This window comes from Sprattus sprattus, assembly GCF_963457725.1.
Source record: "Sprattus sprattus genome assembly, chromosome: 3".
Taxonomy (NCBI): Eukaryota; Metazoa; Chordata; class Actinopteri; order Clupeiformes; family Clupeidae; genus Sprattus; species Sprattus sprattus.
Genome location: NC_137922.1, coordinates 18448422 through 18463766, shown reverse-complemented (window position 1 = coordinate 18463766; position 15345 = coordinate 18448422). Strand labels below are relative to the sequence as shown.

The 15345-nt window shown below is 41.6% G+C and overlaps 1 protein-coding gene across 1 annotated transcript; it reads left to right on the top strand.

The window, feature by feature from the left end:
- Nucleotides 1–7425: 7425 nt before the first annotated feature.
- On the top strand, nt 7426–14268 carry cabp7b (calcium binding protein 7b; the record flags this gene model as incomplete). Its single annotated transcript, XM_080833831.1, has 5 exons — nt 7426–7540; nt 11857–12000; nt 12381–12493; nt 13569–13716; nt 14141–14268. The coding sequence occupies 5 exons, from the start codon at nt 7426–7428 to the stop codon at nt 14266–14268; spliced, it is 648 nt and encodes a 215-aa protein (XP_080689957.1).
- Nucleotides 14269–15345: the final 1077 nt, after the last annotated feature.

Below are 15345 nucleotides of genomic sequence, written 5' to 3'. Positions count from 1 at the left end.
TTGAAAATCTGGGAGAAAGCAGGGTGGCCATATATCCACATTAAACTGTATCAGCTCCAAAATGTCTATTTTTTTGAGTTCTACTAAAGGTTTCTTGCGGTCAAAAACGTCAGCCCAGGTAGAAGGAGCAATACCAGGTAAGATTTGTTCATACTAAAGCAAACAGTGACAGAAGCCGTAATAGGTAGGATTCCTATTTGCACCAGCTATACATGCACAGGCCTTAAGCCATGGGATAAACATTGAAAAAGTTGCCTCATAATCTGCCTTGCCTCAGTCAAGTCACACATTGCCAGCTGCCCAATGGTGTATTGCTGTTTGCCATGGAAATTATGGCATGGAAATCATAAGGAATGCAGAGTGTGTTAAGATAAATCGATCATTTCCGCTTCAAAGACCATATAGTGAAAAGAGGTTTACATCAGACTGTCTGGAAATAGGTAGATAAAACCACAGAGCATAATCCTGATTGAATTTTACAGATGTAGGTAAAAACAAAGAACTCGGAGGGGAATAAAAATATGTTTAAATATATCATTAGCTGCATAGATTCTGTGGTAATGATTATCCACGAGAATATAAAAACTGTACAACCCTGAAATCTGGGAGGCTAAATATGAAATTAAGTAGGTGAGAGAGCAGAAAAAGGGAAATTACTCTTGTGTTTATCACAACTGCAGAAAAACAATTTAGCAAATGAGTAACCTCCTTCATCTGTTCCCTCTCAGAAAATGACACTCTCACTCTTTGATGAGACACGAGCAGAGAAAGACCATCTGCCAAGGAGATTTAGCAGCGAGGCAAACACAGCAGAGCACCCGGACTAGTAGAGGCTCCTGCAACGGCATGTCCACTAAATGACAAAGGTGACAGGGGCACACAGCTTCAAGAGGGACATTAGATTTTGGAGCTGAAGGGGCCTCGTGCTGGTTGAAGGAGGGTTTCCTCCAGAGAGATGGTGGTGGTAACAGGAGGCATTAATGAGAAAATCAGTGACGGTACGATGTGAGCCTGGCATTTAGCCTGTCGTTTCTAAAGTGGATTAGGGAGAGGCTGCACTCGAGGAACAACTTTAATCAACAGACTCTCAACAACACCTAAATAGGGAGCTTACTGAAGGGCATACGTCTCAAGGTATCCAAATCTAGTAAAAAAAGAGAGTGAGAATATGGGGAAACAAAACTAAATTACATGTTTTATTAGATTAATGAAAGAAGTTGTTTACGCTAAATTGGTCAACACAATCATTAATTCTGGACAATTGGGTACATTTAGTGATTCTTTACTAGTTTGTTAGATTAAATTAGATTAGCTTCAATTCTATTGACATTATGCAGAGCACGGGTACAAAGTCAATGAAGTGCAGTTAGTATCTAACCAGACGGGCAAAAGTATAGTACTATTAACAGACAAGTGCAGGAAAAGTAAGTCCTACAGCATCAGCTATATCTTACAGTATGTTCAGTTATGGACAGTGGAGAGTTACAATACAAATATGATGTAAATCTTTGAAACACATATACAGAAGAGTAGACAGAGTTAGAGAATAGACAGTGCAGTAATGATGCTATTAGAGTGCTGGTGAAGAGCAGTATCCCAGCCTCAGGGAAGGAGTTCTTCCTGAGCCTACAGGTACGGGGGCTCCTGTAAGGCCTGCCGGATGGGAGGGGGGTGACAAGGCCATGGTTAGGGAGGGAGGCATCCTTGATGATGTTTCTCGCCCTGCCCAGGCAGAGCTTGTGATAAATGTTCTGGATGGTGAGTAACTTTCACCACCCGCCGGAGTGCTTTACGGTCCGGTGCGGAGCAGGTGCCATACCACACTGAGACACAGTTCCTGTATATGCTCTCATTGGTAGAGCGGTAGAGGTCTACCGTATCCTGGGACACAGGTGAATTTTCTTTGGGCTCCGTAGGAAGGCACTGTTGCACCTCTTATTGACCAGGATGGAGGAGTTCAGGGCCCAGGTGAGATGATCTAAAATCAGGGTGGAGGAGTTCAGGGCCCAGGTGAGATCACCTGAGATCAGGGTGGAGGAGTTCAGGACCCAGGTGAGATCACCTGAGATCAGGGTGGAGGAGTTCAGGGCCCAGGTGAGATGATCTGAGCTGCAGATGCCAAGGAACTTGAAGCTTGACATGCTCTTCTACAGCTCCTAGTTGTGACACTACTGCTAGTTTTACATTTGACATTTAAAATAATAATAGTGTGCTATGCTACAAAAAGCTGGAGCTTCTATGTGTATAGATTACATGAAAATTCTTTCATAAACACACACACACGCACACACACACACACACACACACACACACACACACACACACACACAAACACACACACCCCTATCTCTCCCCCTCCCCTGCCTCTCTCATTCTCTCCCTCATTCTCTCATACACTGACCCTGACTGATTGATCCAGTCAACTATTGTGCAATGATGTAATGTTTACTCTGGGGTGTAATTCTTATTTCTTTCCTCTAGTGCTTTAGTCAATTCCTCATGGCCTTTGAGACTAGTTACGGATGATATCCTGCAACCTTTGAATCGTGCATTGTCCAGGTTTCTATACTGTAATGTCCCCCAGGAAATCATTTAGCTTCAGTCCAGTGGTCAAGCAACCCCTGCCATTGTGGACCAGGAACCCCCTCAGTCTGTGTGATACAGTGAGTATAGGCTACAATTGTAAATGCAAGCTATGTTTTCACAGGAAGTAAATACTATGCCTGGAAACTAAGCTTGGTAAATCTCATAGAATATAATGATGAATTAATTTTTGTTCCAGCATGCAGACTTTAGAACAGAACAGTGCCTCAACATGACACTCCAAACACAGGCACACTAAGCCACAGAGGGCAATCATCCACACAGAAGCAGTGACAGCAAGCCAGACACAGAGAGCCACAAATCCAAAAAATATCCCCCCACCAGAGTCATGAGCTAATAATACCATCAGAAAAGGCTCGGAATGGGGATCCTGGGACTGTCTCCATGCAACCGTCGCCAACACAGGATGAAGTACTCAGAGCAGACTGATAAACAAAGCATAGAATGATGGGGCTTCAGAACTAGGCAACAGAGGAGAACCGACCAGAAAGTCTGTTCCTGTTTCTGCTGTGCCAGTGTCTGCTCCATGTGAGGCTGATGCCCTGTGGATAGAAACCACCAACTTCCCACACACGTGTCCATTCACTGAATAAGATGTCCATCGCCTCCCGACTTGAGTCTATTGAAAATGGCAGAAAACAGCCATGTTCCAGCCAAAGAAAGGACACAACACGGAAAGCCAGTCGCGCTTATTTCGCATGGCAGTCGCCCTGCAAGGTGTCACGGTGAGGGAAGGCTGCATGCGAGGGCCAGACAGTGCTGAGGTGACTAGGCAAGTCATTTTGACATGCTGGGGGGTGCTTCTGAGGAGCAGCTGCTCTTGAGTCCCCTCCGCATCCGTGAGGCGAATCGGCGAGGCGATGATGAGGCTTGCGGATGAAGAGAAGGAGAACAGCTGGGGCCGTTTGATGGCAAAAGCGAGGCGAGTAAGCAGCGGGGGTGCCAAACGCCAACGGGTCATTCGGATCAAGCGTTTGGCAGGCGCCTGAGGTGGTCAAACTGGTCCAGCTGCACTGTCCAGATCCAGGGCTTTCAAAGCTTCTGTCTCCCGTAAAAGATAATAAACCTCATCATCATTTTAACTGGTCAGCCAGCAGGTCATGATGTGCTTGCCAAAGATTTCGATTAATCAAAGCAACCACCTATCCTTTGTTCCCTATATGGTGACATTTTATCCATGCAGAAAATACCAAAAACAATGAACAAAGCGTTATAACTCTTTTACTGAAGGACAAAGACCCCCCCTAGTGCATATCACCCAATAAGCCTCCTCTGCTACGACGACAAGATTCTCACGAAAGAATTTGTATTGAGTCTGTTATTCCTGACATCATCTTGTTTGACCAAACCAGGTAGGCAGTCATTTTATAATATGTGCCTTCTCTTCAACATACTCTACTCTCTAATACTCTAATGCCTAATCTATCTCATTCCACCGAGAAAGGTGAAGTTGAAATACCTTTTTTGAAAATATGGTTTTGGCCTGTCGTTTGCTCATATGAGATTGCTTAATGTATGCAGCCTCACAGGCTGCAGTGTGCTCCAAATCTATAGATTCAAACTTTTTTCTCCAGACAGCTGCTGTCTGTCACCGTCCCTATTCAACTTGGCTATCGATTCCTTGCACTCTGAGTTGACAATGGAGTGCCTGACTATGTATAAGACCATCTGCCTAAAATTGAATTTCTCTTAAAGCTTTCCTGTTAAAAGATTAGATTCAAGTTTTAACTACATTGCTCACCTAGATAATGAGTCTTTTACCTATCTTGGCATTGCTGTTACATGCCTCTAGATGAAATACCAACTTTAAAGAACTTTTGTAACGTATGAAACGAAACCTGAAGCAGTGGTCAAGTCCTAGCCATTTCACTGTCGGGGCGGGTCAATCCTGTTAAAATGGCAGTACAACTTTTGCATGCGTTCCATATGCTCCATTTTTTCTCCCTGTCTCATTCTAGCCCTACATGGACTGATAGAGAAACCAAGAACCGCATTTTCCTTTCACCAATATCCAGCCTTTGTGCGACTTCTAGGAAATCTAGTTACTCCCCTCAAAACCCTGTAACAAAAAACTCCCTAAATATATGCCACCAATTTAGCCTTAATCGGATGAGTGGCTTAATGCCCTAGACCCATAATGATCTTTTCCCTGCCAAACAATTTGACAAAGCTTTTCAGCTGTGGCACAAGCGTGGCATGGTGTGTTTTTCAATTATTTTTGCAGATTGCACCTTTATTTGATTTGAAACATTGGAGAGTAATTATGAGATACCCATTCACACAGACATCACCAGACAGCACTACCCATTTCCACACTTTCCAGATAAGAATATGACTGACATTTTACTGGAACTGGATCCAGACGTTGAGGACAATACAACAACATTCTCAATCATACCATGCCCGACCAGACAGGACGAGGTATGACTCCTAATGGGACCTGAAGGCCCAACTCTCAGAGGGGATCTGGAGAGTCGGCCTAGAGCTCATTCACAGCTCTTCTCTCTGTCTCAAAATTGCACAAGGCCAAACAAGAGGTTGATTAGCCTCAATATATCCTACTTTTGATCCATACTGCCTAAGGGTGTCAACAGGCAGTTGGTCACAGGTTTTGGTCCTGCAAAAGGGGGCTAGATCCGCCCCTGGTCCTGCCCAACACAGACCGCCTTCTGGACAGTCATATTCAAGGTCCTCGTGTACATGTGTGGCAAGCCAATTCAGCCTGACCCCCATAACTGCCTTTATTCGCTATAGTGCCTGAGGGAATACAAATTACCAGATCCCAAACCAGTGCTAGAGCACTTGCTTCACTCTTGGCTAAGAGGCTTACTCCCTGCCAGTGGAAGTCTGTGAAACCTTCATCTTTCTATTGCTCTGGAAAAACCCAGGTATGCTAGAAGTAAATCTTACAAAAAGTGTAGATTTACATGGTCTCCTATTTTAGACTTCACTGTCATGAATTAATTCCAGTCACACTCTTGCATGCGTAGGTGTATGCACAGAGCCAGTGGTTGTTTGGGCACGTGTATGGAACCTGTTTTTACATAGGGATATGTTGGACCTACCACCAGTACACATTTAGAGGGTGGCCTGTTGTAGGCTAACATTTAGGTATTTTGTCATTCACAGGCACCTTATGCTCATATGGTGTTTTTGTTTGAGTGTTTGTTTGTTTTTGTTTCCATTGTATTCCTGTATTTTTCCACCATCCAGGTAGATTAATGCTTTGGTGAGGTTTCGCTGAATACGTTTAATTCGTACCATAGGTGGAGAACTATGTCCAGGAAATGTATTGGGCATTATAATGTGTTGCCGCATCTGAGGATTAAAGGACCCGGTCGATGCATATCCAGATGGATGATATAGTGAGTTCAGCATTTTGTTCTAGTCTGATTGTCCTTTTATCCTCGTTGTTTCTGAGAGAAATAATGTTTTGTCTTGTGTTTAGAAATGTTTCCAAACACTTGTTTAGCCTGATTGCCTAGAGCTGGGCTATGCATCTGCAGCAGTTAAACTGTGTGTTCATTTGTGGTATCTGGTGTGTGGACGGTTGTCCTTGAGGGAGTCAGTAAATCTGAATAAATTATACATTCATCCATCTGGGTGAATTTTAAATGAATGTAGATATTATCCTCTTTTGGAACAAGCACCTCCACCATCTTTTCAATGTTTCATTTTCAATCAACAGCAATGTCTTGTATACCTCTCCAAAACGATTGATGATAGAGCAGCCATGTGGAGCCCACTTTAAATGAATAATACGTGTCTTGACTGTAAAAAAATATATATATGTAGTCCATTTCGTGGTTCGTTTAGTCTGCTGTTTTCTTGTACCTTATTTAAAAATGTGTTCAATTCACCGAATTAACCCATATTGAGTGTGACGACTGAACATGTCGTGCAGTCTGCTTCTCTCTCTACCTTTTTCTCTCTCTCTCACTTTCTCTCTCCAAGAGTGTGGGGCTGCTGGTTACAAGTGGTGGTGAGTGTTTCGTGAGAGGAGCAACAACGAGACAGGAGCGTTCTGAGAAGCGACGGAACATGCTGCATGTACGAGACAGGTTGGAGTAGCCTACCGGGAAAACCCGTTTGGGATCAGTGCAATACTTTGCTATTGTTTTTTTCATATGATACAATAATTGGTCGTGATATTTTGCCAAAAGAGAAAATGATTACTTGTAGTGGCACAATGTTTGATTTGTAAAGACAAAAGGGGCATGACTAAACAGAACATTTTTAAAAGGAGATACATCAAAGCAAAACATTGTTGTCTATGCATCGATCAAAACAAGATTGGCACTCGTGTGACAGCAAACGGATCATCGAAATATAGATCTGGGTTCACAAAGATTCTTCCAGACCAGTGTATCTTCAGCGCGGGTTTCAGGGCATAAGTGTAAGATCAATTCTTTTTTATTTGAACACCACAGATGCGTTTCCCTAAATATCTGTTTTAAGAGAAGGTGCTTTGTCTGTCACCGGGAATATATGCAATTGATTTTAAGCGTCCATAAAGCTAAAATACTTGTCTTTGGGCGTTGTAATATTTCTACTCCGGGAGCATCTCTTGTCACTTCTTATGTTTGATTGCATTACCTTCTATAACCAAAGACAATCCAATTACTCTTAGCTGGCGTATTGGGGTATCAAGCACACTGCTCCATTTTCTAGAGCAGATATACAACATTGCCACAGGCTGGAGAATACTTCCCGATGTTAACCGACTTGAGCTTCCAAGAGGAGTACAGCGGAAAAGTGCCGGTTCACCATCAGCGTGCTATATGAAGATCGCCAGCCAGGTGTTGCGGTTCCCGCGCAGAAATGCCAGTGCGTGCTGTGACCTCCAGGTCCAGGTTCATGTATCGCGGTCTCTGCACTATCCCTGATATCCTGTCCTATAAGCCTCCCATCAAGCTGCCGGACGATGAGGTAGAGGGTAAGTCAAACACAGAAGATTATTTAAAATAATGAACCTTACAGGGTGTATCTGGCAGTGGCCATTGATTTTTGGATAAACGAACCTTTATGCGTTTGCTCAGTCTGAACTTCAGAACCTTGGAGAGTTCTCCGGCACTGTTTTGAGGTACCGTTCAACCGCTTGCTGGTTGAGACGCACAGTGAAGAAAATCTAAACTTAGATATATAGACGCTTTAAAGCCACTTTCAATATTAATAGTAAGAAATAATTATATACAGAGATATCTTGTTGACGATTCATTAATGAAGTTTCATAGACAGTGAATAGCGAACGTCACTAAATTGCTCGAACGCCAGAATGGTATGTTTTATTGAACAGAAACATGTACGTTCATCACAACTTAGAGGAGATCACTCTTGTGCTTAACAGACTGCTCACTCGGTGTAAACGAATTGCTCTAAATACATATGTGCCAATAAAAACATATAAAACATGATAAATGAAATACCAAAAGGATTAATATGGTTGTTGAAATGAATTGATAAGGACTTAACAGAAGATTGAGTCAAATCAGATAATTAACCATAGAACATCTTTTCATTTTGATAAAGCACTTGTGGTTGTCCAGTGGTTTGTCTGGGCTTGGGTGATGATAGAAAAAAAGTCAAATTGACTGCATTGATATAGCACTTTGTCCACCCAGAACATTCACCACATTCATGCCTCTCAATCACCTGCCAAGGGCAAAGGCAGCCATGCAAGGTATCAAACCTACATATTGGGAGCAGATAGGAGTTCAGTGTTTCGCTCAAGGACACATAAGGGCAAGGACTGTATTGAGGGCCCATGAATTGCTGGTTGATCAGTTTATGTGTAATTGAATTTTCCTTTCTATTGAACATCCCTGTAGAATACTTAACGAAAACATACACAAGGGAATGAGCTCACTGGTGTGGGAATGCAAGTTTCTTACTTTTATTTTTTTTTTAGATTTTGGGTTAGTCATCTTTGCATAGTTTCACTGATCCATGTTTCAGTCCACAGAAAGGTATTCAGAGGATGTGTAGGAACAGCGTGTGCGGGACAACCCAGTTTAAGGTGTTCTTCAGAGCAGATGGCGAATGGTGTTTGCTCAGGGCTATTACACACACTATGTTATGCAAAACGTTGTAATAATGTTTTGCTATGCAAAAGTAATGGGTTTGGTCAAACTTTTAATCATTAAAGTTCCTTTGAGAGAAATGTTATATGTTTTTGCCCTATGACTGTGTGAGACGGCTCTCCACACCAAAACTGCCACAGCGATTCTGCTAGGGCACCTCAACTGACAATACTAGACTGATGGAGGCCAGGATTGATCTTTGTGTTTCTTTTAAATACATGTCTTTGTTTCTTTGCTTAAACCATACAAAGTGATCAATCATTTACCCCTGTCCCCAGCACACACACACACACACACAGAAAGAGAGAGAGAGAGAGAGAGAGCGAGAGAGAGAGAGAGAGAGAGAGAGAGAGAGAGAGACACGCACAGAGAGAGAGAGACGCACACACACATTTTGTCTGCTGTGCTTCCTAATAGTCCCAACAGAGCACTCATCCCCTCGAAAGCCAAGGTCAATAACAGTCACATTCTAATGATTTTAAGCAATCTCCCTCATCCCATATAGTGTATAAAAGGGCTGTCTTGATCATACCAGGATTTTGCTGAGATGACATTGCCCTTATCAACAGAGGATGCACAATTCCAGAAATTGATTTGTTAGAAATTCTATCATTGGGAAACACAGCAGTTCTTCAAAGCACTTCATCTGAATGAAACTGAGCATTTGCAGAAGATAAGGTTTGACACAGCCTTTTATCTCTGTCATCACAGCATGACTCATGACTCTCTTGTTTTGTCCAAGAATGCTGCAGTTACACCACAATCCCACCTAAAACACATGAATAGCCCACTCTCAAGGACTCTCCAATCATGACGGGCCAATATGTATCTGCAAACATGTAAAGGTTCTGAGTCCAAAACAGGTTCTTGAGGTGTGGCAGAATACTCTTCAGGTTTATTGGGTAAACTGGGCTTTTGAGGCTCTTATGAACTGAAACGTCCATAGAAAGACATGCATCAGTGCAAAACGCCACTGGATAAACACCACAGTGTCAGTCAATGAAAGTAAATTTCCCGCAAGTTCATGGTAATCATCTCAGTTAATTATTTAGTTCTGTGGCCACTCATGTAATTAACAGATGCAGAAATGCGAACAGTTTACGTGCCAAGCTTTTGGTAATTATAAATTTAAGTGGGTCTGTGTTTAGCGATGCCTGACCATGGAGCAGATACCATGCCTGGGGGATATCTCTATCAATCAAACATGCAAAATATGTCAAGAAAACAGGGCGCACAATTGTAGTTTTTCTCCACAATCCTTAAGCTTACAACTGACCTTCACTCTCAAGAAAAGAACACAGAATAACAATGCTAAAATAGATTGCTTTGGACAAAGGAGAAGGTGAACTATAGTTCGGCTTGATTTATGAGCCCAGGGAAGCCAATGTTGGTGCAAGACATTGGACACATTTTTACAAACCCTTGAGTTAAACACATAGCAAAGTCCTGGAGCCTCCTCAGCGGTTGATCGCTGTGATTAACCTTTTGATTATAACATTAGATTCACAAAGGTGTGTTTGTCTCATTCGTTAGTAACATTAACAGTTAAACTTAATGTTGCAAAATCTTATTAATCATTAACAACACCTTATAAAACGTGTAATTCCAGAGAAGTATGGACTTTACCCATCTTTGACATTTGAATAGGCTACTGACAGTATTATTGAGTCATTAAGTACTATAGTAGTGTATTTACATAAACAGGCCACAAATTCGTGATGTTGATATTCACAAGCATTTTGTGTGGTCCTAAATCAAATTTCTGGGGGATTGGAGCTTTTAAATTATGATATATGAAGGTCTGTATTGCAAATGTGGGTTGGTCCTGGGCTCATTAAAGATGGTGAAAGCTTCCAGTCCACCACTTTCACCAGCCACTGTTGGTGTGGAAAAGGGACTTTTGATCAGTGATCGCATTTTGTCAGGGTGAGTTTTAGTGTTACAAGCGCTGCACTGTCCATGCATGATTTAGAGTGGCTCTGTCTTAATCCATATTAATGTTCCATTGGGATTTAATCACCACACTCCTCCAGTCTCTAATCACGCCAATACAGAATATATACTGTTCCACGAATCATGTGGATTTTGTTAGAAATAAGGGGGCCGTAAGTCTTAGACTGAGTGGGCCATTAATGTGACACTGTGCCTCATATCAGTGCTGGTTTGATGTATTGATCCGCTGGCGAGTGTGGGAGACTTCTCTGATGGAACTTCAAACCATTCAATCTTATCCCAGTGATATGCTGGAGGGCAAAAGAGTCTGGGTGTTTTGACACATAAGATGTTTTAATGATCTGAGAATACAAATGTTTTTTTTTCAGGACCCTTTGCTTGAAAGTTGGTGATGGCATGAAATTTGACACGAAATAAATCAAAGGGTGAATCAGAGTGTGTGTGTGTATGTGTGTGAGAGCGTGTGTGTCAGCATCTGTGTGTGTTATAAGGCAGTGCTGTGCATTATACTTTTCTATTGTGTCATTTTTATTTCATTATACAGATTTATGCACACATTTTAATAACAAAATCTGCACGTCTTCTTGGATAGCCAAAATGAGTTGTATATTTATGAACCTGCGGCCCTGTGGTGTTACTGATATCAGAGACGCATAAACATCCATTTTAATTGAATTACTTCAAATGCTTATTAAAGCAAGCAGTCAATTATGACCAGCCCTAATTAAGTTGACTTGAAAAGGCCAATTTACTGCTCATTTAATTCTTTCTCATCTTCCTTCATAATCTCATTATGTGCAACCTCTCCTAAAGCACACCTATCTATGCAGTGTCTTTGCCTCTGCGTGATCAGATTACAATAGCTTCTACTCAAAAACAAGGGAGCACCTCCCTGTAAAAGTTTTACCTGTCTGCTGCAGTACGTGACAGTATCCCTCTGAAAAGCCATTCAAATTCCCTATGAGACAAGTATAATGATGTTAATGTGCACATTTTCTACATGTTTCTCAAGATTCATAGTTATACATTAAAGCACAAGCAACATTTCCATTAAATGCATTCCTTTAAAGCAGGTTACACATGCAACCTTAGCTTATGCAATCGGCATTTCGGGATCTGTGGTTGGGTTTATAATTTGGTTGTCAGTAGCCCTAAAGTGAAGACGATGTTCCACACTAATATGCTAATATTCTGAATCTGCCTTCACCTCCCAATGCAGAGATACGTGAGGCCTTCAAGGTGTTTGACCGCGATGGGAATGGCTACATCTCCAAGCAGGAGCTGGGCGTGGCCATGCGTTCCCTGGGTTACATGCCCAACGAGGTCGAGCTGGAGGTCATCATCCAGAGACTGGACATGGATGGTGATGATCAATTGACTTGATCTCGCTTCGTTTTGCTCTTTTCCTCTGCCTCTGGTTTCATATCATATCGTATGTCATTCGCTCAGATCATTCATTCATTCATTCGTTCTGTCTGATGCAGTGGTTAGCGTCATCCTTGATTTGTTAATTTCATGGATAATCCAAATTGATTAAGTTTAAGTGCAAAATGTAGAAAATCATAGTTACTCTTCGTTGAATATTATCAGGTGCCTTACTGTCAGTTTTTTAACACCACCTTAACTATAACAAGGCTGACCTTTCACATTTTCACTTCCGATACATGATTTGTCTATGGCAAAATGCATTTGTTATGCATGAATTCTTTGTATGTATTCTTTGTCTTTGTGTTGTGGTTGCAGGCGATGGTCAGGTGGACTTTGAGGAGTTTGTCGCATTGCTAGGGCCTAAGCTGTCAGCGACAACCATGCCAGACAAGTTTCATGGAGCAGACTTTGATTCTGTCTTCTGGAAGGTAATACTTTTACATTTCTGAAAAAACAAGATCGAAATATATTTATCTATCCATCTATATGCCCTTGTACTCATGAGCACATAGTTACAGCTAATGGAATTATGTTATTACATCACCAAAATAAATGTAATTAAATTACTGTTACTGATCAATCAAAGGGGTAACATTTTTAAGTAGACCATTAACTGTTGAAAGAAACTAGAGCACTCCAGCTCCACTTGAATAGTCTTTACAAGACAGCATTAGAATGTTAACGGAATGTCATTCAGTCATAAATCGGCCATTTTAAGAGACAGCATTAAATGTAAGTGTCTTTTTACATTGACCCTGTTTGCTCTCATTTGGTTTTAATACTTCTTTTACTCATCCCCTTTATTTCACAATTAAAGTATAATGTTATCCTCAACATTTTATTTAATACAATTGCAATTATCCAAAATAAACAAAGATCCTAAAATGTATCCAAACTCCTACATTTCTTGTAGCTACTGGTAATACAAGAACCTCAAAAGCATGAGAATATCAAAGATAAGGAACTAGTGGTCAAGCAGTTCAGTATTTGTGCTATGGCATGAGCTGATAACCATCTCCAGCCCACTTTAATAAGACCAGGTCAAGGATATGACCAGAAGAGTGAACATCAGTTAATCTTCCTGGAGTGTCTAATAGATTCAGGTGTAAAAACAAATCTTAACCCAGGGTGTCAACATCAGCATCCATGTGAATATAAAAACCCTGTAAGTGTATTATCCCCTTATCTCACCTGACTACCGCTACTGGGTCAGGGACAAAATCATGCCTGACGCGTTCTCTGGCAGAACAGGCAGAGGGGCTGCTAAAGCTAACAAGAACAAATGGCACTGCAGCTCTCTCTCATCAGGATGGGCAAAGTGGAGAACAAGCCCGGGTAAATGAGCTCAATTGTGGAAAGAGTTGAGCAGACTCTAAAGCAGCACGACGTCTGGAATTATGTATGGCCCGTATGCCACCTCTTTGACCCCCCTGAGAGATAGCACTTAAATATTAACTGTCTGCCACTTCATTGACACTCCATCCTGTCTTGTGCTATTCCCAGTGCGACATGCAGAAGCTGACAGTGGATGAACTCAAGAGGCTCCTTTACGACACCTTCTGCGATCACCTGACCATGAAAGACATTGAGAACATCATTATGACAGAGGAAAAGCATCTCAACAGCCCTGAGTGCCAAGTGGATATTAACAGTAAGGAATTGGCATGTTTGAAAACTTCTTCAAAGGTTTACTGGACTAGTGTTCTGACACGCTGAGTGTTGTGGTTTTAAGATGGAGCTGGTAGTGGTGGTGATCAACGTCAGACATGAGTGCTACTGCTAAGGACCGGTATTAGAGATTGCTTTCTCAATGTTGACATCCACTGGCAGCCTCATTAAAATTGCATTTGGCATGTTTTGATTTTCTTTACTCTTCAAAAACCTGTCATATAGAAGTGTTCATTAAAGGGGATCCCTCTAACTTGAGGTGACTTGGAGAACCCTTTCAAAATCTTTGAAGGACTTTTTTTCCCGAACTGCCCATAAAGATGACGTTTACTGTAATTGTTTATTGTTTATGTTACCTGAGTAACTTAGTAACTGACCTATAATCTTCCTAATGTTGTTTTTCTCAGCAAGCCCCAAGCATCAGATGAAACACACGTGCGTGCGGAAAAGCCTCATATGTGCCTTCGCCTTCGCATTCATCATCAGCGTCATGCTCATCGCAGCCAATCAGATGCTCCGCAGAGGTATGAGTTAAAACGTCATCCTCACAACAGGGAGGAGATCGATGTGACTCGATCAGAAAATTGGATGCATCCACTTATCCTGCGATTCCCCGGTCCAGTGACTCAGACACCAACCAAGTAAAAGTCAAGAATGTTTCATAATGATGAAATCATTCCAGATCTGCCCTCATATCCACAGAATATGACTCACTCTTCAGAGAAAGCAAAGCCCTCAACTTTACTTTAACTGATAGTAATGAATAATACATAAACTGCATGTCTTAAACAGAAAATAAATGTATATTTATGTGGGATTCCAAAAACATATTATGAAACATAATGTAGGAAGACAGGGTAAGCCGTGTTGAAAAAGTTGAGTATTTTATGATGCAAAGGTAATAAGGAAAAAGCAAAGAAAAAAATTGTCAGTTGTTGTCAGAGTTTAGTGCACGTATTGTGTTCTACATCTCATTTAGTAAACATCCTCAGTATTTATAGCCTCTTTGGGAGCTAATGGTCCCAACCATCTTTGTAACACCCTGAACATTTGCAGGCAGATGGAGAATGTGAACATATTCTTTGAGCTCTTGAGTCACAGAGACGTTAATCTTAATTGGCATGGCGCTCACATCTCTCACTCTCTCTGAAGGGCGTTCTGTACCGATTCTCACAAAAGCCCTCGGTCTGTCTCTGGGAGTGATCCCGGCCTGTTCTACTGAGTGCGGATCGCTGAGGGGGTAACAGGGTTCTTAGGACCAAACCAATCGGGGAAAAAAAAGAAGAAGAAAAAACTAATCTACAGGGAAAAATGAAGAACAATTTCTTTAGAAAGAGCATTCAGGGGAATGCAGTTTATGCAGTATCTACGTATGTCTTCCAAAATCAGACAGAAAATCAGTGTTACTAGACGTTTTAGCTTTCCAGAAATCAGCACTTGTTAAGCGAAAAAGTATTGAATGTGAAATCCCCATTTTTAGATGTATAGACTGTACTATCACACATTACAATGGTAACATTCGCAATTAATCAATATGCATTGGAACTCTGCACATTTGTTTGCCCTGATGTCAGTCTTCAACATAGACCATTCACTGTGCCAAACACGATTT